At 34.1% G+C, this 27,319-nt stretch overlaps 1 protein-coding gene across 5 annotated transcripts in view; it reads left to right on the top strand.

Annotated features, from left to right (window-relative positions):
• Positions 1-27,319, top strand: part of DGKB (diacylglycerol kinase beta) — a 359,718-nt gene that overhangs the window by 195,690 nt on the left and 136,709 nt on the right. For all 5 annotated transcript variants that reach the window (XM_086741529.1, XM_086741533.1, XM_086741530.1 and 2 more), the window contains one exon: positions 22,375-22,439. In XM_086741529.1, coding sequence (XP_086597655.1) covers positions 22,375-22,439 — 65 coding nt within the window. The remainder of the gene's footprint in view (positions 1-22,374; positions 22,440-27,319) is intronic.

The raw sequence follows: 27,319 nt of genomic DNA, 5'->3' as shown, positions 1-27,319 counted from the left end.
TAGGTTCCTTATTATTATAGGAAGATACATAGTATTTGGACTTTTTCCTAGGTTATCAGTTCCAGTTCCTTACTGTTTTTCCCACATTGAGATTGACCATGGGAAATGGAATAGCACTCAACATCATTTTCTACCCTTGGATAAGCTCAAGAGATATTCCTCTGGCATATAACTCTTTCACTCTTTCACTTTTTTCTGTCCTCAGCCATCTTTGCAGCTTCATTGATTTTAAACATGTTCTCTAATGAAATAAAATGTACATGACCATATTGTGCATCTATGTGAACACTGGGCTGATTCCAGCAAAGTTAAAGAGATGTGAAGATCTCAGTAATTTGTGAAAATCAGTAGCTGGCGTAGGAGAGCAGCTGCCTTTGAAAGAAAAGCAGACAGAATTCAGCTGTCAGTCTAATTCGTAGCAATAGTGCATTAACTATCATACATTTAGTGTTGAAATAGCTACAAGAGGCAGAGTTTCCTGGCCAGCAGAGTTGTCTTGGGAGTTAGAGATACGTAAGCATAACAGACAGGTATTTAAACTTAACAAATACAGCTGTAAGAAATCAGATTTCATCAGTTCTGCTGCTCGAAAAACAGTTTCTTAAAGTTCATTCATCTATACCATTTTTATCTGATTTAATGAATACATCATTGGCATAATATTCTCATATAGAGAAAGATTTTGGTTTTTTATCTTAATGTCTTCAACCTTCTAGCTCTTGCCAGCTTTAGTGTAGCAAAGACTAAGTTCGTTCTTGACATCTTCATAGTTCACATTCTTCAACACTTGGTCTCCAAAATGTCTGATTTTTGAATAGTCCTAGCTTTTTGTCTTAAACTTTTGATCTTCAGATATAAGTTTGCTGTTATTTAGAGATTTGGTTTGGGTCCTTATTCTGGATTTTTCTCTTTCCCTTGTAATCGGTGCTGTTGTTTGCAGGTCTTCATTAGTAAGCCTAATAGAAAAAGTAGATGTCATTCATTAATATATTTTTTCACTCTCCTACTACTTAGGACAAACCTTCCAGTTTCATCTTTTAATGTCAAATCCATCATGGCTTCCAGGACTAAATAGGGCCAATTTAGAAGTGTGCCTTCTTTTGGATTGCTGAGCCATATCACACAATCTACTGTTGTTACAGCTGCCATAGACAAACAGGACATTTAGAAGACTTTACTATCACAACTATGATAAGTACTACAGTGGAGGGATGGATGCCATCAACAAATATTTATCTCTTTGCTCAACACGCAGCATCCCTGTCATCTGCATATAGATATAATTTGTTCTCTTTTGTGTGCCTGATCAGTTTAACAATCCAGGCAATAATCTATGTTTCTGATGCCACTTACTAAACCAAACTTCTTCTTCAAGGTATAGTGGGAAGAAAAGGTCTAACCAACTGCACCTATGTGGTTTACTGAAAACTACTTGAAACTTTTAGCTATGTGGGTAAAAATATTTTTTACTTATGTAAGCTTCATCTCTGCTAGCCTATTTTACCTATAGTTGTACTGTTAAATTCTTTTAAGAATAGACAGTTTCTCTCTGTAAGGTTAAAACGTTCAATATGTTCAAGACGTACTGCAAAAGCAAAGAGCTAATTTAGCAGACTCTTGACAATTACAGCTTTGTTTGGGATTACACTGCTTTTTTTTTTTTTCCTGAATTTTGTTTTCTATTTCAAGCAAACATCTATCTTTCAGTCAGTTCCTTGCGCAAGTCAATCAATAGACAACTGCTAAAGGTAACCTATAATCACAGTTTTTCATCCACAAATATTCCTGTAATTCTTTATGATTCCTTATATATAAATCTTGATAATCTGGAAACTGTGATATGTTTACAGGCCATTTCCTGATCCTATTGAAATCAGTAGTAGGCTTTTTTGTTGTTGTTCTTGTTTCAAAGGCACCAAATTTGTCTTCTTGTTTCCCAGATTGTTTGGCATGGGCAAAAGGCATCCATCAAGAAATGTCTTGAGAGGCTGTAGTTGATGGTCTTTTGTGTATTGTATTGAACATTGGTAGATACACTATTGAATCAGCCCAAGTTGTCTGCACAGACTCAACTTATCTACACTGATGAATTTGTAAGGGTGGATCATTTAGTAAAAATAAATAAATTGCAGCTGGCAATGTTTTCTCTAAAAAGTTATACTATTACATGTTATGTAAGCAAAAAGATCGTATACCATTGGATGGGTGCTGATATAGAATCCAAGACTTGAAATTGTTGCTTGAAAATAAGCTTAGTAAATGTCAGAAGACTGGTTTGAAAAAAATAAGCGAGCATTTTTTATTTTTTTCAGATAGTCAATTCTGTTTACAGAATGGTGTCTGTCTTTTGTTTTATGGTCTTTTGTCCCAACATTCAGAAAGACAATGATAAGTTAAATAGCAAAGTAATGTTTGTGTTGCATGGGTGTACACTTACTAGCAGGGAACATTTTTAAGAAAAACAAAATGTAGTTATTTGGAAGATTTAATTTGGAACTTGAAATTATAAAAGTTTATATCAAAATCCTGATGGTAAGAATTTCTGTTTATCCAGAGGACAAAAACATTGTCACTGTAACCTTTATGTACAGTCAACAAACCAACTGAGCTCTGACTGCTAAACATACGTAATGATAAGGACCAATCACTGAAATGGCATAGAAAATAATTTTGAGTAACTAATAAGCACCAAGATGTCTTAATCTGCCTTGGGGCAGTTTATAAGCGGAAAATGAATTAATTCTATTGAAAAAAAAATAGCTGGTTAATAATTATTAGCTGTACTAGAGTACTGAAGAATTTAAATGAAATTTGCCTAGGCAGTCATTGGTTTGGATCTTCAGATGTAGCTGAGATACACTGTTTGTGAAGATGCCAGGCAAAGTTGAATTACAACTGTTTTGTAGTTCCATGATTATGGGGACAGATAAGGTTTGTAAAGCTCCAGGTATGGTTGATTATATCCAACCGTGGGTGTGTTCATGGTGCTTTGAATAACCCCTGTGAATCTCCAGAGTAGAAAAACATTTTGTTCTTTTATTTCATGGGAACAGTTGTATAATCTGGGAACAAGAAGAAAGAGGAGGATGTTAACACAATCAATGTGTAGTTTTGCAGCACAGGCATTCCCTTTCCCAAAGGCTAATTCTCTGCTCTTCAGATCAAGATCTTTGGCTGCACAGTATTACACAGCAGCAAACAAGTAGAATGGGTCTGGGAAACTGGGGCCCATTTTCATAGCTGGTTTTTGGTTTTTTTTTTAGTTATTAAATGAAGTAATAAAGAAATTAAGGCAGGACTTCTCTTAAAACTCAACTATCTGGCATTTTCAGCTCCAGGAACATTTTTTATTTGAGAGATAATATAGTACAAAGCTGGATTATTGATGACAATTCTTTATAAACATGAGCTTCTAAGATCAGGATGGACAACTGTTTAGACCTTCATGGCTGGGAATCATGCCATTACTACCCACAGCCGATGCACATACATGGCTATTTGGCTCTGTACCTCATGCCATCTGTTCAGATGGCATTTTGCCTGCTCACAAATTGGTTAAACCTGTGCCAAGAGCAATTGCTCTAGATGGTTACACTGCAAAACACTGCAAGTGGCTCCTGTTTTGTACCAAGTCTCTCTCTTTTGAACACCACTTTAACACTTTGTTATATCCTGCGGACATACCTGTACACTGCAGTGACTGAAAGTAGAAAAAGATCATGTGCTCATCCTAACTCTTTTTTGCTTCTGAAGCTACTTTCTATAAATCCAAAGAGGGAAAATGAAGTACACGTCATTTGAGTTGAAACTATTTCTACTTATTTTCCATCTGGAAAAATACACATTCCTTTTAAGTCGGTAAAAGCTAATCAAAAGCTCACAGAAGTTAATAGGAATATTTGCACTGATATGAGTGGGTTTTGAGTTGGAGTTGTAAATTGTATTAAATTGTGTGCTTGCTAGTGGACAAAATCAGGTCAATAGACAGTGGCTACATGTGATTGGTTGATTGATTGGTTTCTAGGATAAGTTTCTGAGAGAAGTAGTGGGTTACAGAACTTTTCCTTTCTAGATCAGTTACTTAAATTCAGCTGAGGTATACAGTAACCAAAAGTTATCACCAAATGACATTTATACAACCTATAGAATAATTCTGCTGAGTCTTCTCTATTCAATAGATATCCATGTCATACAGTTGGCACATTTGTTGACAGCCTCAACTGTGAACCATAGAAGTGAACTTATTGCTTGCCAGCAGAAGTAGCTCCTGTAGGTAAAAGCCAAAGGATATTGGCAAGGAAACATAAGCTCAGTGGATAAATATAGGACTTTATGTAGAAAATGCTGTCATCCTGCCATTTTTCATAGCCACTAAATCATTTTAAAATCAAAACTAAAACAATACTTTTTTTTTGCTAGCAAGAACTACAATGTAGAATTCAGAGTATGTGCAAGTGTAAAGGAATTATTTGCCTGTTTCTCTTTCAGTGTAATTAACTGTAGGAGTATTGTTATTTTCCTTCTATGGACTTCTCCCTGTGTGTGAATGTTACTGCTCAGTTTGAGCATGCGTAGTTGAATCAGGATGATATCATTTACGTGGGTGAGTTTCCATATATTGGTTAGTGGGAGTTAGAATATTTTACTGATTATAATCTGGAGGTGTTGCCAAAACCCTTCATCTGAGTTTCACATAAATAATACTGACTAGCTTTTAATTATTAAAGGAAACCCAATGGGAAAGAGCTAGGTAAGCCTTAAAAAGGAAAAAGATCAGAAGTCAGAACTGTTTGGAGCACAGGATATAGTTTGCTTGTAATTTGGGTCAATTTTTTCTTGTTTGCCTAAATCACTATAGAGATAAGACAAAGTCCTTATATAAAAGGACTATACGGTCCTTTACAGTCTGTTATAAATTTTATATTGTGCAGCTCCTATGTTGTGAAGTGACTCATAAAGCTGATAACCAAAATCCCGACAAACTGAGTATCTGTAAAAAAATTTCTCATTAATTTAGAAGAAGCTCAGTTGTTTGACTGCTGCTATTTCTCACTGAAATTTTCACTAGTAGAGCAGTTGATACTTGTTCCCATGATTGGAACCATTTAGTTCCATTACTCATAACAACTGAAATTTTGTCTAAGGACTGTATCAGTTTTGAAGAATGTGGAGAATGCTTTAGAAGGTCTGTTACTGCACTTTCGCACTAGGCTGATACAGCCTTTTGTCCTGTTTTGATATGTCAAGCAAGCACCATTGCATGTTCCATGTTCTAATAAGATTTAATAATTCAAATTTTGTTCAGCAGAAACAGATGACAAAAACTATAGAGGTGAAAAAGACACTAAATGTGATTTAATAAAAATTGTCAGATTTTGTACTTTTCCATTTATGCTTAGGGAAAACAGTTAATGCTGAATTCTATTGTATTCACACTGAAGTCTAGTACTGTTATGCTAAAAAGAATATTTTATGTGTACTTTTATTTTCATAATAGAAAATTGTGCTCTTGTGGAAATGGTGAAACTTCACCATTTTATGTGGCATAAACATACTAGCAATTTGATGGGCAAAGTCAAAGCTGGAAAATTCTCACAGGTCTAGTGTGCACTGCATTCTAAGCTGAAAATTGGACATAGCTGAATACTTAGTGACCCTTTAGCTGAGGCATTCTGAAGTAATCTGAATAGCAGTATTCTTCAAAAATCCCTGAAACATTGGGAACTGATTTGTTTTACTTCCATGCAAATGAATGGGAATTTTCTTTTCACTGCACTGGGAGTAGGATTGGACGTTTCTTGAGTTGACCAGCACAAAGTAACATTTATAGGCAGAAAAAGAAGAGATTTTTTTTTCAGCTCCAACAAGTTCATTTTTAAAAGGCACTTTGCTGTAACCATGTAAACCTATGTAACCCTACAGTTTGTTAACACTGAACTTTAATGAGTCCTGATAAGAAGCCAGTCAGTGGATATCCATTTAGCTAGTGATGATCTGAACTCCAGCTGATTGTCCTAGCAGCTGTGTGACTTCATTACCATTAGAAAGGCATGCAGCCAAGCCAGCTGGAATCCAAAGAGGCTACTCAATTCACATAGTATGTCAGGTTTCTGGTTTAAATATCAGAATTACAAAGGACTCCTACTAATAAAAAACCTACCAAAAAAAAGATTTTTTTATGGAGATATAGTTTAAAGTCTAAATTTAAAATCATTATTATACCAAATCAAGGCTACTTTGTCATATGGATGTTTTAATTTTTTGTGTCACGTTATAGCTGTTTATATCTCTTTAATGAAAATGAGACAGAATATTTACACTTTTGGTTACAAACACAGCCCTATCCTGTAATTCCTCATTTCTTAGTTAAGAAAACATTTTGTTGTGTTTTGTATTCAAGTTTTGAGAACACATCATTAGTTTCTCTTATTGTTTGCAGGGGAAAGAGCTGCTGCTCTTTGACAATACAGGTTTGTGAAAAATAATCACCCGTAACTGTTGTAATGAATAGTATCTGACTGCTAGAGACAATATCCCTGAAGTACATTTCTACCTATGGCCATGGGTATTTTAAAAGTGTAAAATGGTACAGAGTGAGAATGATGAATACAGAGGCCTTAACACTGATTTGTACATACACCACATGATAGTCTTCTGCTTAAAAAAAAAAAACAAACCAAAACCCCAAAAAACAAGAGAAGCAAATTCCAATTTACAACAAGGGCATTAGCGCGGATTCACCTTGAGTGCTGTGTGGAGTTCTAGGTCCCACAATTTAAGAAGAATGCTAAGGTATGTGAATGCATAAGTTGGTACTTGCTGATAGAACCCAGGGTGCTGCTTCTTTGCTGTGAGGCCACACTGTGGACTCATGTTCAACTTACTGTCTACTGGATCCTTTTCTGCACATCTGCTTCCCAGACAGTCAGCACCAGCTTGTATTGTTGCATCATTCCACCCTCGATACAAGTCTTTGCATTTGCTTTTGTTGAAATTTCAGGAGCTTTCCATTAGCCCAGTTTCTGAGCCAAAAAAATTTTGGAGGCTGAGTATTCGTGCTTACCTTTTTAAACTTTGCCTCAATAATCCACTTTTAGCCCCAACAGGAAACTGGACTAGATGGAGTTATTTTGTAAGCTCTGTAAAGAATAGACATAAGTACCTTCTAGCAGATCTCTGGATACTGAGTGAGTGGAGGAACTTTCCTGAAGTCTCCAGTGAAGAGGACATAGTGGTATGGCCAGATATATTTGATTCTTAAAACATTCAGTCAATTTTTGAAGTACCTGGTTATATAGAGGTTTGGGTATAGTTCCAGGGTTTGGTTTCAACTCTTGGGCTAAGCGTCTGAGAGCTAGGTATTGTGGATTCTTTATGTAATCGAAGTTCCTCAAAGGAAACTGTATTTCAGAGATCTTTGAAACAGAAGTCGTAATGAGGTCAAAATTTACCCTGCACAGATATTTAAAAACTGATATCAGTTTGTCAGCAGCTTGACTTTCAGCTCTGAGCTGTATGTTTAGCTTGTCTGTTCGTGCTTTTTAGATAAATTTATCATTTGCTTTGGAGTCAGAGAAACTTGAATCTTTTCAAATTTGTTTCTTTGGTATATATATATATATATATATTAATATATGTTGCAGAAGTAGTTGTGAAGTAGAAGAAAAAGATTTCTAGAGCCTGGGAAAAAAATTCTTGTCCCCTTCCCCCCAACCAACCCACAAGCCATAGTGTAAGCTATTCAATAGATTCTCTTAACAAAATGTTTCTGTAATATTACAATGAAATAAAATATAAAAGAATAAAAATAGTTCAGCTCTGCGGTTCGGCCTACACCACATTTATAAAAAAAAACTTGTTTCCTAGAAAATTTTCATTAATGAGAGACTTTTAAACATATGCATCAGTCCATTCATAGTCAGAACTGTAAGTTGGGCCTCAGTTGTGAATGTATTTAAAACATTAAATAATTTCTCTGTCAATAGCAGTGTTTGTAGATTAATGGGAGTTGAACAAAAACTTGAAAGCCGGACTCTTGGTCAAATGCAAGAAGCAAAGTACTTTTCAAGATAACATTGGCGTGCCAAAAAAAAAAACCCAACCACACCAGCAAACAATATCTGTTTGCTGTTTTGCAGCAGTACATTGACCCTCACAGGAATGAAATTATCTTTATCATTAAAAAATTAACTTTTAGTTATATGACTGCATATACAATAGGAGGAAAATGGCACAGCCAGGAAAATCCAAAATCACACCCTTGCACAAAATTGAGTGATTGCATAGCTGTTACAGAAATTTGCAAAGTAGATAAACTTAAAGGCATCTAGTATTTCATCCATGCCAAGAGTAATCAAAAAGAAGACTTTCATGTTATCAGTCTAAATAAACATCATTACTTTTGTATTAGAAATTTTTGTTACTTGTATATTATGCCTCCCACGGTGATTGATACTAGACATTAGAAAAATCTGTTTTGTGTTGCAGTTGTTAGTAGACTGTAGTTCTTAAATTGTGAAATAAGAAAACTGCTGTTTCAAAAAGAGAAAAAAAAGCAAGACATTAGGTTAAATATTAATTTGAATGTCTACAATAATGGGTACATACGCTATTTAAGGAAGTCATTATTCCACTGTGTAGTCAACAAGAGTATCGATTAGAATTAATTCACTACAAAAAGTCTCCAATCATTTTTAACATAAGTTTTTCCTCTTTAACAGTACCCTGAAGCTTGTCTTTTTCGTGGTCAATTTAGCAACAAATTTGCAATTAATCATTTGTTGATTGCAATGAATGGTCTGTCGATAATATGCAGCTTACATTGCTAAAAGGGTTATACAGAGCTTTATTGTTTTCCTTTTGTCTTGGGAACACTTTGTCTAGCTGTGTTTCCTAGAATGGATTTTGAATAGATGTTTTGAAGTAACGCATGCCAGTTTTAAAGAGACACCATGGACTGCTCTGAGAGTATTAATCAAGATATGCCCTAACTTTCTTCTGGCATTACAGTATTTGGACATCTGTTCTGACTCCTTATATGTGAAGTAGGACACATTGGCATAAATGAAGGGTTTCATTATCTTAAATGTCATAACATTTGTTTGAATTACTTTGTGTAGATTTTAAATGCTGAAATTGTAATCTTAGGTTTTTTATAGATTTCATTGTCCTTTCAAAAGACTATAAAAATGGGAGCCTTTTAAAAATTCCTTCCATAATTCAGAATGCATAATTTACAATTTGTGCAATAACACTGAAATTGCTGTAGATGATACTTTAGTAATTTCAAACAGTGTAAGTATTTTTACTAAAAGAAAACTAAGGGCATACTTTAGTAATTTCAAACAGTGTAAGTATTTTTACTAAAAGAAAACTAAGGGCAAAAAATGCTGCTTATTCCAGAAACAGTTTTTGTGTCACAGATAATGTTTAAATGAAGGCCATTATGGAATGTCCCTGTTGTAGTGGATTGATATGGATTAATTTCTTTGGAAAGTCATGACAGCTTGAACGACAGCTTTCATTTTGTCAGAAAGAAATGTCTGTTGTGTTCCAAGTTGTCCTTAAAGAAGTATCTCAATAGTATATTTCATGCATCTGGATTGGAAATGACTTTCAATACAATGTACATAACTGAAACTAGAAGAAAGATTAAATTCTGGTTTCTAATTTTTCCAAAAGTTTGGAAACATTTCATTTGCACTGATTTTTAAGTTTTTGTAGGTTTTGGTTGTTCACTACAAAGCTAAATCACTAGTAAAAGTGGGATTTAACTGATTTACATTGCCGTTATTAATGCTGGTATTCTACAAAATAGTTATAACCATTAAAACATTCTTAGATGACTTCTGATGTCATATGGATGTGATACTTATGCTTTAGTAAAAGTTAATATTAGCTACATTTGTCTTAGCTGTAGTTAGAAGGATTACCTATTACAAACATTGGCAAGAGAAGTGTCTGCTTACTGTGCAGCAAATTTGGGCATACTAGCTTGTCATTTAGTATTGATTACATTATTTAAGTAGCTGAGCAAAGCAGCACTTTACAGACAGGTGCTCTTTGATTTGCAAATTTATAAAAATCTAGGAGCAGCTTTCAGCCTGCTGCATTGTTGGTTTTTAATGTAAGAAGTTGAAGGGCGATTTGACTCTGCCTCATTTAGAGCAAAGATTTATTTAGAACTTCTGTCTCGTGAAGCAAATTGAGTTATTGTTATCAGAAACCAGTGTGATTCTCCATCTGTAAAATATGTTTATAACATAACTATCCGTCCTGGAGTTTAGAGAAACTGTCCCATTCAAGTTGTTTACAATGAAATTTTATGGACCTAACTTTGACCATGTTCTTTATTTGTCTCCTGAATTGATCTGCAGGTGCTAAAATCACCCTATCAGCAGATTTTCAAAATGAAAAAGCTCACTAGTCATGTATTAAAACCATTATATACATGCAAATAAAGTTATAATTTGCCGTTTCTGCATACTACCTCTCTAGCATATACATGGTTCCGTATTCCATGACTCATTTCAATCTAAGAGCGTTATTTTAAGGGATACCAGCTTCATAGAAGAAATAAACTAAAGAATTTATCTTCTCACTTTGCTTGTTCCTGCCTCTACCCTACAGCTTTCTGCACCCTTTGTTTTGATCGTTTGGGGTGTAGCTCTGTAAACTAGATAATTAATTTGGGGAATTTTATCCCAGTATTTAGTGTAAACAACTCTACCTTCTGGAAAACCTCATCTGTGTTGGAAATCCTGAGTAAATGGGACTTATGCAAGGAGTTTTTATGCAGATATAGAATCCTCCCAAACAATTTGAGACTGAGAATAGGATACTGGTATAATATATTCAAAGCTACCATGAAAGCCCTAAGTTGCTAAACAACCATGACGCACTGAGCCTGTCCAGATGGTTAGGCAAAAAGCATTATGCAAGTGCACAGTTGGGAGGGGGAATTTTTTTTCTACAAAATTCAAGGAATTTCTCAGTTCCACTCATCATACAGTTCTCTATACTTTTTCACTAGTCTTCTGCAAATTTGGATCTATGGCATGTGAAAGGCAACAAAAACATTTCTTTAGCCCTCCCTGAAGGATCAATGCAGCACTTCTACAGCAATTTGGACTTTTTTGTTTCTTGGGTTCAAAATTCTGTATGTGTGAAATCATAGCAAAGGGCTTTATTGAAGTTTCCAGGATTTCAAGAACCATATTTTTTTTTTATTTTACTGTGAGATTGCTTAATAATGAAATAGTATTGCATAAACTAGTAGTGAAATGTAGAATTGGTAGTTTCTAAAGTTTCTGGGTGTTTTTTCCTTTTCAGGTGAAGACAATTTTAATTGCATGTTAGTTTTGTTAAAAAATGTTCACAGTTCTTAATTATTAGTGCCTTCAGTACAGCAAAGAACAATTTTCTGTTGTCCCTAAGTATCAACATTCTGATAATGACCTGTGACTTATTCCCTTTGTGCCACGTAAAAGAATCTCTCCGTGGAATAAATAAATGTATTTAACCTCAAAGCCTTTTAATGTCCAGAAACTACAAAAATAGGTGATGCAAAACCTCTGTTTGCCATGAGCTGGGTAGATCACCTCTGTAAGATGTTTTGCATACCTAAATTATTTATTCAAAGCAGCTATAGAGAACGTTTGATCTGTTTCAACGGGAAAATATATGTGAAGCAACTTTGTATAATTTTACTACACCTACCATAAACACACATTTGTATTTGGACATATTTTAACTCTTTTCTATATATCCAAATACTAAATTTAGAGAAAACTTTTCATTCTATAAGCCATAGAATGTTTTATTTTTTTTTTTAATACAGGATCTTATTATTCATACAGAATATCTTTTTCAGCCCCTAAATGCTCGATAAGATTACATCAAGTTCCATTTTTTAGTCTAGTTTATATTTCAGATAGGCATTACTGTAGAGCCTCGGCTTTATTTAACTTGAAAGCAATTGATATCAAACACTGTTTATATGGATGAATTATATTAAGTTTTGGGGATAGCAGGCATATTTTAAAGAATACTAACCTCCTGTTTTTCATGGAAATAGTAGTCATTGCCATGTAGTATGTGACTAGGTTTTGCACTCCAGGAAGGAGTCTGACCACTTAAATTTTGGATGAAGACTAGTATCCATTCACATTTAAAGTTACAAATTTGAGTAAGAGTAGCAGTAAAACCAGTGTGTAATCAAGATAATCTGCTAGGGTCTAATCTTTTTAGTCTAATATCTTTATGAACAGTTTAATTTCATTCTATTTCTGTAGTACCCTTTTAAATACTCAGAAAAACCACTCTGGTGAGATAGGCTTGGCATGAGCAACTCATATAAGTCTATCTCATAATTCCTGGAGGCTTCTCAGTTGCCCAGTTATTTTCAAACTACCTGTTTGAAAATACCTGAGATTTGTCTCAGTTTAATACAAAACTCTTCTACCATTTTCCCTACGACCTCAGTCTATGGTAAGGCAATCTGGCTGTTTTACATTAGCTGTGAGCACTAGGGAGAACCAGGCCGTGTGTAGGTACTTCTGTTAGACTTTTCTGCTACTTCTTCAGACCTTGGAAGCCCTCAGAGGCTGTACAAATATTTAATATGCTTGAATGCCTGAAAAGAGTAGGTTACCTCTCACTCTTCCCCCACCAAGGCAGCAGTCTGTCATACTTTGGCAGACCCTTAACGTCTGAATTGAATCTAAAGTGCTTACTGGTACAAGGACGTGGCCTAGATCAGTAGAGGAGAAAGGAGGAAGGAAGCTTGAAGGAACTTCTGTAGAAGCCTGTGTGGGAATTAGGAAGCTTATACACTTTACCAGGACTGCAAACCAAGACATATCACCAGATGATGACAAGAACTGAAAGCCAAATGACAAAAAAAAAAATCCTTGCAACATCACCCACTCAAACTATGGACAAAAGAGTTTGCCCTCAGTACATGCACTTACTTTGAATTCATATGTCATTATTTAGAAGTTATATCAGGTATTTGGCAGTAAGGACTTTGTTTTCTTCCCATATTGGAGTCTTCTACAGCTGCTCACTTAACAAGAAGTTTATGGTGTAGGTAAGATTAAGACTGCATGAAAAATTTGCAACATAAAATTATGGAGAGCCATAATGCAAAAAAAAAAAAAAAAAAAATGCTTGAGTTAACTGTGTTTCTGGACTAGCAGTATTTGAACCTAAGGATTCCTAAATTCCATGAGGGAAAGCAGAGCTTGTTGTGCCATTCCAGATATTTTGCACAAGTATTTAAATAGCAGGCTACAGAAATAAAATATATGAAGAAAAAATTAAGCAGCAAAAGCAAGAGAGAAAAGAAATCATACAAGAGGTATCAACTGAACAGTATTTGGAGGGAGAGGTGGGAGGGGGAAATCTCAAATTTTTTTAAAAAAAGGGCCTTTAGGCCAGTACATTGTTGATAGGTGGATCTCACTTCTGAATGTCTAGCCGTATGACCTAGGTAGATTTGGAGATGGTGGAAAAAGTGTCTGAGGAAGGTGTTTTTTAAAACATAACTCTTATGCTAAATAGAATGAACAAATATCTTAGTCGTCTACAGACTCTCCGAGCTCATCACTTCTTCATCACTGGAGATACTCACTTGGAATATGCAGGCCAGTGGTATTGGCAGGGCTCTCCTTCTCCTGCAGGGTAGACAAGTTGTGAATTTACCAGCTCAAGGAGAAAATGGGAGGTGGAATAGAAGAAAAGGGCACTGACACTGATCCTAGAAAATTATGTCAGAGAGGGGAGTTCTGGAAAAGATTCTGGGAGAAATTCCTGAAAGGGAGAGACTTGATGTTAGTGGTAAAGAACTTTTTAATCAGATAATGATGTGGAATGTACAAGTTAATTATCCTTTTTATAGGACAGAAAAACGCAAAAGTTTGGGTCATTTGCCATCAGTCAAATGGAGAAAATGGTGAAAGTGAAGAATGTCAATGATAAAGCAATTAGAAACGGTGAACAGGGTAATCCTGAAATCTTTGCAAGGAAGAGGTTGGACACAAATCAAAGGCACTTTAAGATGAAAGTCTAAGTTATGAGAAAATGAAGAAAACCTGTATCTGATAGGTCTATGTCTGCTTAGTTGGGGATAACACAGGTGAAGACAAAACCAAGAAAATAAAGTAGAAGGATTCAGAAAGTACTTTGATTGATGCAACACAGGAATAAATGCAGATATTGAGCAAAAGTCAAGAAAGTTGCTTTTAGGCCTGTAAGAAAGAGCAAAGATACATATAAAAGATGTGAGGGAGAGGATCATAAACAGTTTGTCGTGAATCAATGGAGAGAGAGAGAGAACATCTGTAGCTAAATAATCTGCCATCTAGCCCTAATTTATGACTATGTTGGGGATTTTATAAATTAATATTTATATTATAATTAAATATATATTAAATATATAATTAAATATATTATTTATTATCTTCCCTTCCAGTAGGGAAGATAATAAATAATATTCTAATGCAAAAATTTAAATTTCAAATTGAAAACAAAATGAATGAGGAAAAGAGTGACCTTTTTCAATTAAGAGAAAAATGTTCTTTCAGAGTGTAAATCAATGAGAGATGTTTCAGTGGTTTGCATACTTCTTATAAAAATAAATATCTGCTATGGAAACAAATGAATAACATAAATATGTATTAAAATTCTAAGGCTGTGTTGCCAAGGCTTTCTCTAACAAGTTATGGGATGTTGCTAAGGAAAAGTCAGGTGAACACTTATTATTTGATCCCTATCAAGCAAATGAGCATATAAAATGGGTGAGGATACAAGATTTGGCTTTAACCCCAGTGTGAAGTTTTCAGAAGACTGCTCAAACTGTTGCATTTCAGGCATAACTTCAGAAAGCTAAGAAACTAGATGTGCTTGGCTTCTTGTATGATTAATAACAAAAGATTTCCAAATGACAATTCAGAACAGAAATTTGCCTGCATGCCTTTTGGAAGAACCTTTCCAAAGAGCTTTGCTCTTACTGTTCAGCATACTGGGAGGACAGAGAGATCATCCTGCTAGTGTAGGCACCTAAATTGAGGACCTGAATTTAGCCCCTGAGAATACTACTCTGCCAGCTTAATCAAAGCTCAAAATGGAAATACCCAAAGGGATTTGATTTTTTTTTTTGTTTAGTTGTTTTGGTTTGTTTGGGTTTTTTAAGACAGTGTTTCAAAACTATAAATAAGTTGAGTTTCATTTTTCAAGACGGTGTGCAAGCATTTATTTCTTATCCCAAATATGCCTTTTTCTTCATGGTTTTTTTTTTTGTGAAATGGCAATAATTAGTATTACACACATAAAAAAAAAAAAGCTTAGTAATTGATTTTTTGGGGAGAATTGCTCACTTTTCTCTCCTCAGAACTACAAAAATGCTGGACATTAAAATCTAGACATTAATTTCAAGCTGGACAAGCTGTTAATGTAAACTTTGTTTCTATGCTTTTTCCTGAAGATATCTGTGAGCTATTGCTTTGTGTTTCTGAAGAACAGCTAAAGCAACAGCCAATTTCATTGCATTGCATTGCTTATATTGACTTTCAGTCTGAGCTGTGTCCTTGATTGTGCAGAATAATTTGGGATAATTTCAGCATAGTTGTCCATCAGCAGTTATCAGAAATGCTACTAAAGGCTTACCACAGAGATCTTTTTAATATACAAAATATTTAATACATTGTCTATATGGCTATGTTGGCTAATTGCCATGTGATCACTTTTCGTCTTCTTCTCTTTTTAGTGACCACATAAACACTCAGCATGGATCTAGAAGAACTCTTCTGTAGTTATGGTAAATTTAGGGTGACCAAATATAAAGAAAGGATGATGTGCTCAGTAACACAGTGTATCCTCAGCACAGTTTATCTTAGAGGGTACATGTCCTCTGTGTTGTACTGAGTCATGGGGCAAAGTTTTAGTCATGTAGTCTGATAATAACCTAACTGCCTTGTCTCACAGTCATCTTTGATGGTCCTTGAATTTGATTAATGACTTTAAAATATAGATATATAGAAGTTTAGTGTCAGTTTCTGAAAACCAAAATAGCTTCTCAAAGAAAGTCATTGTGATACTGGTACAAAGACTTGTCTTACAGGACTGGTCCCTGGATTGGTCCCTATGCAGCGGGGACATATGGTCACCCTATATGAACTGACTGATAGTAAATTCTTATGAGTGTACATGTCCACATGTTATAATGTTATACAGAGACAGAATATAGGGATGGGTTGTTTTGTTGGTTTGATTTTTATTACAAACACATCATTTCCTGCAAAATGGGTTCCACTTTGTGTTTGTGAAACATTTGTAGTACCAAATTATGTATATATAGCATCAGAAACTCAACAGAGATCTGACTTCAAACGAAAAGGGAGAGGAAGTATGCTTACATTTGAAGGCTATTCCAAATATTTTGTTATAATTCCAAGATATACCATCCTCTAGTCTTTTGCCTGTCATTTATAAATACTACGGTTGCTGGTGTTTCATCCTGAGTTTAGAGATACTACCAATTTAAATGAGTGTTTCATATGTGAACTGTCACTTGACTACAGCTGAAATGTATTTAAACATGACCATCAGAGGGCTGGCTGTCAAGAATATCACTGACAAAATGAATAGCATTATTCTGACAGTTTCTGTGTTTTTCCTGGAAAACCAGGAACACAAGTTTCTCAGAATTTTTTTTCTCAGTTTTTTTTCTTAAGAAAGTGAATTATTGTTATCTTTTAGTAAAGCTGTGTCAAAAACAGCTTGAAATCTCTCTGATCTTCTCAAGCTATCACCTTTCTCAGCTATACTGGCTCAGAATAGCACTAGAAACTAAGATGACTATAGTAAGTAGTGTTTCACAAAAAAATGAAAATTTTCTGGAAAATCTCTTACCTTGTTAATAAGGTTGATGTGTGTAATTTAATCAAAAATACCTGAGAGTTAAATATGAAATGACAGCTTGATTCAAACAAGGCAAGACCTGAAGCTTATTGAGTACCTTTTTCTAGAGTTGGTCATTGAATGGTTCAGTACTATCCATATTATTCATTTACATGAGACTGTTGATTATTATAGAGTGGGAAGTATTAAAACAAAGGATGTCTCTATGTTTTTTTTGCTTTTTGTGTATGTGCAAAAAGTAGAATGCACAATTGTAAGATGTTTGTTTATCTAGTAAATTAGTTTTAGTCTTACACCACTATAGCAAACTTTTCTTAATCTGTTTTCAACAATATTTTTTTGTACATCTGTACTATTCCACATTAATAACTGATGTGAGCTAACTGGTTGTTCAGGTTAGATTTGCATTCTGATCCAAAGATTACAGGTTGCTGAATTATCCCTTAAGCTTCCTAGCCTTGTGGATCCATTAAGCCTTAATTAAAGAAGCATCTTAGAAAAAAATAATCAGACCATTTATATCCAAAGAAGATGCACATTGGTCATTTGTTTGTTCACCAGCATAAAAATTATTATTTAATGGAAATTTTAATCACAGCAAGCTTATAGATAGACATATATTAAATGCATTAATCTTTCTATAAGGTTATTCGCAATGTATAAGGTTACTCCTCTGAAAAGACTGCTTCAGATTGCTTTCCGGTAATGCTAATACCCATTAAAAAGATGAATATATATGTGTGTAAGTCAATCATAAGGTATTAAAGAGGTGTAGCAACTTAAGCTTCTTTTCTTCTTGGCAGGTCACTTTGAGAAATGTCCTAGTTCAATTAAAATATTTTTTCCATTTCCTAGGAGTAGATTCAGATATGCACTGTCTGTCCTCTATCTTATCTTCACTGTCAGGATTTTAAACAAGCCTAAGATGTAAGAAGGGTAGTCCAGCTACTTCAGACTCTGAACAGGTTGAAATTAAGGGTATATATATATGTGTGCATGTCTGCATGTTCATAGAATCATAGAATCACATATGTGTCCGGGTTGAATATTTTGGAGATACAGAGGTCCATTTTTTAAAAGTCTGATTACAATTTTGTAGAATTTAAACTGGGATAAACTACATTTTCTGTTCTTCAAACACCCATTCCTTCATCTCTGCTTTCAAAATGCTACAGTAGTGAGTGGAAAACATCTCAACTACAGAGGCATACAAAAGACAACAAGATGTGGTATTTTTTATCAGATTACATTGATGATACTATGAAATGAAAGTTCAGAGAAATTATCATCATCTAGGCTATTGTCATATATTGCATGAGATATGTAAATGACTAAAAATATTGTGTATCTTAAAAAAAGAATGAAATATTTTAGAATACTAACATAGAACTCAAATATTCATAGAATGGTAGAATCATCATATTCTTAGAAACACAAAATTGTCTAATTAGTTACTTAGGTCTGCTTTAAATGCTCTGTATTCAGCATTACTTTGCAAAAGTGTGCCTGAAAAAAAATCTCAGTTCTTGGATGCTTTGGTGAAAAATATTACAATGCTTTAGGCATAAAATGAGCTTTGTGACTGAAGCATGGGTGTAGGGAAAGGTGCTAGTTTCATATTACAGTGATCCTGTAAGACCTTCCTCCTTGCAACAGACTTGACAGCATTGTGTCTCTTCAGATTATTATTAACAATATAGCTCCTGGAAATTTTAGGCATGTTTGTCTGTACTTATGGTGTGTTACTTTTAAAAATGGAAAATATTTCAATTCAGGTATAGTACTGCTGGAAAATTGTATTCAGGCTAGGGTACATATCGATTTAATAAAAAATAATAAATAATACACAGAGGCGATATTAATTATAGACCAATATCTGACTGAAAAAAACTGTTCACTTGTTACCTTGCTAGGTAATATCATGAAGCATGTGAAGGGGTTTACTGACTTTACTGACTCCTGAATTTTCTCTTTTACATCAGTTTCATTATCAAATACAAAAATAATTTCTCATATTTTACTGGCCATCCACAATATCAGGTACCAGGAAAGGTCAGCATATTAAGGTGACAATATGCAAGCAATATTCAACTTACCATACATATGGATATTGCTCTGTTTCTCAGTATAGTTAATTAGGTGATTTTAATATAGTTTGTGACACAAAAAAAGAAATTAATTTTCCATTGGTCCAGCAATAGGTTAGGCTAGAAAACCTTTAATGGCAGTTCTTCAGGATTAAGGGGTGGCACTGGTGATTCTTGCAGCTATTAGAAGACAGAACTGCATTCCTACCGCTCTCAAGTTCCTGTTGTTTTTAATTCTTCCGATTGTTTTTCATTTATTTATACTAGGATGCATGCTACTAACTTAACAAATAAAAGATGATAGACGTTTGAAAATAGAAAAGTCAGTGTAGTTTTTCTTTTTCTCCTCTTCTTTTTTTCCCCTAAAACAAGGGATTATTTTGCTTACACACAGCTAGCATGGGCTGGTGTCAGATTTTCCTGTAGTGTGGAGTTATGGTTGGGAAGAGGTCCCTGTGCTAGGGAATCTAAACCGCGTCTATGTTGGACTCAATGAAAAGTGCAGTAGAGCAGTTGAGCAGTATAAAATGAAGAAAGCCTTAGCAGCTTCCCTTTTTTTTTTTTTACTTTCAAGCTTATCTCTGTGTAGTTACTATTCTGATTTACAGTCTCCATTAATAAAAATAGCCTTTGAACCATTTTTGTATGAAATTGGTCTGACGTGTGCCTGTCTTGTGTTGTGTCCATCCAAATTAGCTTTGTGTATTACGTTTTTTTACCTCTTAGCTCATTAAGTTAGTTGATCCATTTTGGAGTCAGAAAATGTTCAGGCAGGGGAAAATTTTGATCAAATCAACCTTGCATGGAAACAACTGCCTGTTTGCCATCTGCAGCGGGCATTGATCCCTAGCTTGTTTGTGCCTTGCATTTGTTATGCATGAGTAAGCACATTAGCCTTTTCATTTCATTCATTAGACAGTTAGTCCTTGATTAGTGTTTCCTAGTTTCTGTTAAATATGCTACTACTCCTTTATCCATTTTGTCTTGGGTCTGTCTTTTGCTTCAGTGTGTAGAAAATGAGCAGTTAACTACAACAGTAGTCCTTTCTTTTTCATATAGAACTGGCTAAAAATATACTTTTCTAATGTTGGCACATCTCATGTGGGATAAAGTATGAAAGATGGGTCTTTCTAAAGTTAACAGAGTTATTATTTTAGTTCAGCTGGCAGGCTTTGTTTAGAAGTGTGATGTCTCAGGGTTTACTGTCAGCTTTATTTCATCTATCTCCAAGAACTGTGAGATCTTTGGATATTTGCCTTATAAAATTGCAGGTAAGAATAAATTTAAAGTAACGATGAGTGCAGTTTGAGGATATAGCACTGGAATTTTCAGGTGACACTTTCAATGACAGGACAGAAAAATAAGGCGTTTTATGACTAGCACCAGTCTGTTCCGTAGGGATTTTTGTTGTCATTTCCTTGTAGAACAGTTAAATGTTAAATGATAATACCATTCTTAGCAATAATAGAAAAATAAATAAATAAATATGTGATGTGCATAAAGCAAAAACTATGTACATCTCTAGAAACTACATAACAAGGTCATGAATAAAAGTGAATATTTCAATAGAGCAAATACATTTAGTGGTGCTACAAACTAATTTTATTTGACCAATGATCACAAGTTTTGCCTAAAAATTTTATACTATGCTACATCTTATGTAGGTTGTGTGTGTAAAGTATTATGACTTGTGTATTCCTTTTTTGTTCATAATCTTAAAAATTTATTTAAATGTTATCAATCTTTCGGAACAATTTTGTCTTTTACATGGTATTCAAGTTAGTACATCTGTTTTTTCAAAGTACCTAAAAGTAAACCAAACCTGGAAACTTGGACTAGTCTGTTCTCTGGAGCATGTCCTGCTTAACATTCTATTAAATGAAAAACTGTTTTAGACTTAAAGTGTTGCAGCCATGTTTGATATTAGTGAGTGCCAATATATCTCCACTAAATACTTGCTTGCTTATTTGAGATTTATATTAACATGAATTCATTTAAATAAAAACCAATTTAAAGAAAATATTTTAGTTATGTTTTGAATCAACAGTAATATAAAATTTAAATAAATTATTTTAGTTTTCCCCCCAATGCTAAATCTCATTGTTTGAAAATCCTTTAAAATGTTGCTAGATATAGATTCATACTAAATTTAATACTTTTCTCAAATTCTTATTGTATTTCCATGATTTTTAAGTTGGTAAATAATGTATTTTTTTCATATGCATGTTAGTAGATTATATTGATAGTTTTATTTGTAGTTTTGTCAAACTCTATTTACATGGAAAGTGGAATTCATTTAAATTTCTTACTCACTGAACTAGCTCTTCTTATATTTATATTCTTATATTTGTAGCATTTTAAGACATAATTATAACAACAGGATCCAAATGGATTTCTCTGTGTCTACTATCTCCTGCAAGGCTAAAGAGTTGGTAGATTTCATACTCTCACACATCATTTAATACATGCATTAAAAGGTGAAAAAACTTTTGACGTTCTTAATTCCACGTTTGTGAATTTTTAATGATTAGTGTGTGAAATAAATATTACATGATCTAGAATGAGGAAAACATTATTTTCATACCTATAAAGGAGATAGGAAAATGCTGTGAAAGCTAATTCTAGCACAGTTCCAAATATTCTATTTTCAGCAACTCCCACCACCATAATGGTTTGATTATTTTAAAAATGCTATACACATATAGGTATTTCATGCAGCTATTTCATTTGACATACATATTGTTTAAATGTATTATTACATAATTTACTACATTTAAAAATATTTTTTAAAGTATGTTTAATTAAAAATGTCTTTTTTATATTATTCCATTTTTTCTTCCACATGATTTCATACCTTGACATGAGGCAAATGGAGCATGTCCTGGCATTTATTCTCATTTTCTACCAAATTTTAGAGGAAGCTATTGAGTGGCCATATGCAAATATCAGTCTACATGCATATAAAGTAACAGTGCTGAATCTACCATTCGTCTTTACTAAAGGAATAGATTTCATAGACTTCAGTATTCTTACAAGAAAGAACTGTATGAATGGTCTTATTGTAAACCTTCACCAGGTTGGGATGATATTTGCTGTAGAAGACACTTTCACTGAACTTAACTATCATGTCTGATTTGTGAAAAGGAATAATGGAGACTGTAACAAGTGTAATAAATTATTAAGTTCAGATCTATCCCATTTTTGGAACGGTGTACCTGTAAGCTTTCTAAGATATAAGAGTATGGTGCTTGTTGAACATGACTATTCACAAAACACCTTACAAATGATATGCCTTGTTTATCATTTTGGTCTTCTGTTTTGCAGTTTTCCTGACACAATAGATTTACAATTTTATTTTTCCTGTTAGGATGCTTCAATTGCCCACAGATTCCATATCATGAGAGAAAAACATCCAGAGAAGTTCAACAGTAGGTAAGAATTTTAAAATATTTGCATATGAAAAGATTCTTTCCAGGTTATTAAGGTATGTTCTGTGAGGGGTTAAATTTTGCATATTCTTTAAAATATTGATTCTTACAAAAGAGAGGAAATTGGTGCATTTTATATTAAGTATATGCTCCCAGACTGCTTGTAGTGTAACTGTTTTATAGCTGGTATTTCAATGGAAATGAATAGCATTATAAATAAACTGTTCTCACATGCGAAATGTTTAACTGGTAAGACTAGCATGGACAAGATGATGCATTGTGGTATGTGAGCATCCCTGAATTGACACTTTGCCATTAGGCACTGAAGAACACTTATTAAACAGCTGCAGATGGTGATCCTTATGTTTCATTCCCACACGCACACTGGTGTATTGACAGGGGGCTCTTCCATATATACTCTTAGTAAGGGCAAGTGAATGCCATTTTACACATAAATGCTTTTATCATGAAACAACTTTGGAAATGTAAAAAAGTCAGGAATGAGACTTTGCATCTGTTCCTTGTGTTGCTTTTTGCATTTGCAATGTTATCTCAGAGCTTTTCTGGAGATTAAAAATGTATTACAACACGTACTGTAAGTGCACCTTCTTTCAGTATCTGGTTTGTTGAGTAGATAATATTCATAATGCAATGCTTATGTTTATCTCTTCTCATTTAGGTAATTTAGCACATAAGTTGTGATGGATAAAGCAACATTTCAGAAACTTTAATTAACAGTTAAAGGCACATGGGGAGAGGAAAGTAAGATATTAAGTTATTGGGAATAAACAGGGAATATCTAGAAATAATTATTAACACAAATATTTTGTCATTGTAAGCCTACTCATAGACTTTCTTTAGTTTTCCTTCAGGGTGTCCTGAAAAGTCTTGTGTAGATGCAAATCTTCGTAGACCTTTCAGTGATAAAATATGCTGTTTATACTGTCATCTTAGAGCTGTACAGAATGATGTTTGAATATGTTTGAATATTAGCTAACTTCTTAATTTTCTCATGTTGAAAGTATAAATTATACATTTAACAGTCAGAGATGAAGACTGTTTTTCTTAAATACTCAATCTGTTTAGCATCTCTGCAATGACATACTATGAACCCAAGCGTATGTTTAGGTTCCAGAGTAAACATTTATTTTCTAAGACCTTCTCTTCCTACCTCCGATGCTTCTAATTCTGAAAGAATGATGCTATGAAAAAATCTGAACTCAAACCTGATCTGCGCATCCTGATGTATTATACTCGTTCAGCAGGACTAGAGATATTGGACATTTAGCAAATGCAGATACCCTAGGCCCTGAAGACGAAGCTAGTTTATCAGTGGTCTTTCTGCGTATTTTCAGCAGTTGGGAATTATAATTTATAAAAAGCTCAGCTAATAACATGAGTTTCAGATCAGATTTCATGTCACAATAAATCATATGCCATTAATAACATCTGCTAGCAGACTCACCTTGAAATTCATCTATATTTTAAGGAACCTGATGTTTCTAACATTATCTTAAGGAAATTAATTACAAAAATATATAGTTCTAGTCCCTATGTGCTTTGGTACTGTGATATTGAAAGAACTTGGAAAAAAAAGCAGTGATTCTCTGGGTATTAAAAGACTATTCAGAAAGATTATGTATTTCTAAAAAAGGATGTAAAGACTTGAGCAAAGTATTGTAATACAGACTGATGTTTTACAGTGTTTCTTTTGTGTAGTGAGAAAAGAAATGTAGATTTCTATTTTTGTTGAACAGAATTTTCCAAATTATGTTAGTTCACAAATAGTTTTTTCCACTAACAGTTATTTGCATGTGGCAACACTCCATAATATTTTGCAGCAACGTTTTCCTGCAGTGTGTGAAAATAAAATCCTTTTTTAGATGTCTGCTAAACCATGACTTAATTCACCAGGGTGTGGAATTTTCTGTGCAATCTAAATGATTTAGGATCGGCAAGTCCAACTCAAGTCAGATTCATAACAGGCTCTGTAGTAAATATCACTTTCTCATTTGAAAATCCTACATTGTCACTCGTGAATAGCTCTCATGAGTTAAAAAAAATAATTATTTTGTGATTTTATGTTAGTTTTATCGTGTCTGATTTTCCAAGGTTTTGAGCTCCCACAGTTGTCGTTCAGTTTTGTAAAGCAAGTCCCTGCACTGAAAATGCAAGGACCTGCTCTGAAAATGAACGTGTAAAAAGCTTCCTCACTGAAGAGAAACTTTTATACTGTGGACAGAGGTCTTTTGAAACCCAAGGGTGTTGTACTTGCTTCACTGAAGTAAGTTAGGTTAAGTTTGGGGTTGGAGAATCTTTTGCTTTAAAGCCTGATAATGATCCTCAAATTCCTAAGGACATTCCTTGACACTCTGATCCTGTTTCGTTTGTAAATAGAGCATACCAACAGGGAAACTCCTGACACTTTGTACTCGTATATGAAAGCAGAATCTTTCTGTACTTGTTTACCTTCTCAAAATGAAGATGAGAGCATATCACAAGGTTTAGAAGGACTTTTTAATAACTACTAACTGATATTGTAGAATGCTTTGTAAGTAGGTGACTAATTATTAGGAACTGACATGTTTTGAAACTGTGCAGTGTTCATAGATTTTGGACACAAAGACAGTATTACTGTCTTATTAAAAATAGAAATAAATTAAGATGTGGATTTCTAAATTGCCTAGAGATACTAAGACATTTAGGTCTTGGAAAAATCTAAAATAAGTATGTGTAAATACTCATGAATTAAAAACTCGCATTATCTGTTGTTTCTTCAGTCTTCACATGATGTAGCAACTATCTTGTGACATTTATTTTCAATGAAGCACCTGTTTGTTTCAGTTTCTTATTAAATTGAAATCAAATCCCTTTGTCACAATGGTCTCCTGTGTTCAGAAGCTTAAATTTCAGTGAAAAAATGCTTAATACATGCCTTAATAACTTGAAAATGTTATACTTGTGAACTACAATATGGAATGGCTCTATATTGTTTTCCAAATAAGACTCAGCATAAATGCCTAACAGTGATTTTAAAATATTCATTATTTGTTCCTATAAATGGATCTGCAGGAGAAGAATGTATCTTCTGGTGATGGTCAAATAGAAAAGAATGGAAATGAGAACACAGTAACATCCCCACTTTTGTCAGAAGAGTGAATCCTAATATGCCATTTTAAGTAATCGTATTGTGTGATTATTAGCACGCATTATCAGAAACGACTACTGACATTACATTAAGATTTAAATGTGTTCATAAAACCCAGAATCTCAGCTGTCACATTGCCCACTTTACAGGTCTGAAGTGCTGAGAGCCCTGTGCTTGAGAAAGCAGAGTTCACTTCCCAGCATCTCCTGATTAAGTGTAGGGTCAGATTTTCTGATTTCAGTGTGGAAGGGCTGAGTTAACCCCAGGAGCGAGAAAACTTGCAAAAGACAGCATTTCAAGTAACAGTATCATTAAACTAGGACATACTGTTGAAATAACGATTCCGTTAGGCCAAAATGCCCTGCAGGGAGATCTGTGTAAACATCATAGACTCGATGCTGGGAATAACAGACATATGAGTTATGTGACTGGAATATACACAGCGAAACAAAGAATATGTTCAACAAAAAATAATTCAAGTTGATATTAGCTGTTCTAAAATAATGTTCAGTTAAGTTAGGCATGCTAATTTGACTCTCTGGCACCCTGTAGCATAAATGGTATTTCTTGCATTTACAGTCTTAAGTACGTAGTCTTTTGAGATTTTCGAACATCAATCTATTTTCGTCTTTTACGAAGAAGTAGTCCTAAACCAGAAAAAGCTCTTATTCCTAATAACTCGGTTTGAATCATGTGCCTGACCATGTACTTTTGAGTTTCCCTCTCAACTTGCTTTTATTTTGTGCCAATATCTGTGCACTTAATCTCTAAGGAAATTTTTAAGCAATAGAAAATACTGATTTACCTTGTGCAAGTGATCTCCAGGAGAATAAGTGTTCTTTTAATTAAGATGAAGGAAGTTATGCTTTTGTTTTGACGTACATGTTATGGGACACTGATTTAGTCTGGAAAGGCCCCAGAAAGAAAAGGTGGGAGAAATGAGAGGTAAATTCATCTTTAGCAAGTTCTTCCATGTGTCCCAACTTGAGTACTGAACTATACAGTGTAGTTATCATAGTATCATATCTTTACTGGCCTCAAAAAAAAAAAAAAAAAATCCTGTCATACAGACACTCTTACTATATTCAAAAGCTTTAATGTAAAAAAATTTCTTGTTCAACCTTGCAGCAAAGAAACCAGAACACAGTTATTCCAATTGAATATTGGTTACTCCCCAAATCACTTGCTGTTGAAAGCAAGTACTAGTTCCAGTTTGGTGACTGAGATTTAAAAAGACCAGTGTAAACTGTCCTTTTTTTTTTTTTTTTTTTGCATAAGGCAATCTCAGTTTAAAAGCCAAATCATTTATCATAGGGTGAATAAAATGCTCCATTCTCAGATGTGCTTAGCCTTAGCTTTTAATTGAAAAATCAAAGTGTTTCATTTTGGACAGAACAAAACTGTTTTGATATTTTCATTATTCTTCCAGTTTTTCTGTTTAAGTGGTGGAGTCTCTTGGGCTCAGTCACAACTGCATATTTACAGTGAATATACCAATCATCAACACAAAATTCCTAACTTGAATTGCAGAAGTTTCAGTCTCTTTCCTTCACACTCTCCTCCCTTCCTGGTTGTGACTGAGCTGAAAATGCTTAAAAAGAAGACACCGGCCCCACAGAGAGACCAGATTGCAGACACCTGTCCCATTGAACCCACAGGTTTATTTTCATAGAAGGGTAAAACTCCAGGGAACAATACTTCTGAACTCAGGCAGTTGTACTGCAAGTGCTCAGAAG

The sequence above is a fragment of the Chlamydotis macqueenii genome, chromosome 2 (assembly GCF_036417535.1).
Source record: "Chlamydotis macqueenii isolate bChlMac1 chromosome 2, bChlMac1.mat, whole genome shotgun sequence".
Classification (NCBI taxonomy): domain Eukaryota; kingdom Metazoa; phylum Chordata; class Aves; order Otidiformes; family Otididae; genus Chlamydotis; species Chlamydotis macqueenii.
This window is presented reverse-complemented; position numbering and strand designations above follow the sequence as displayed.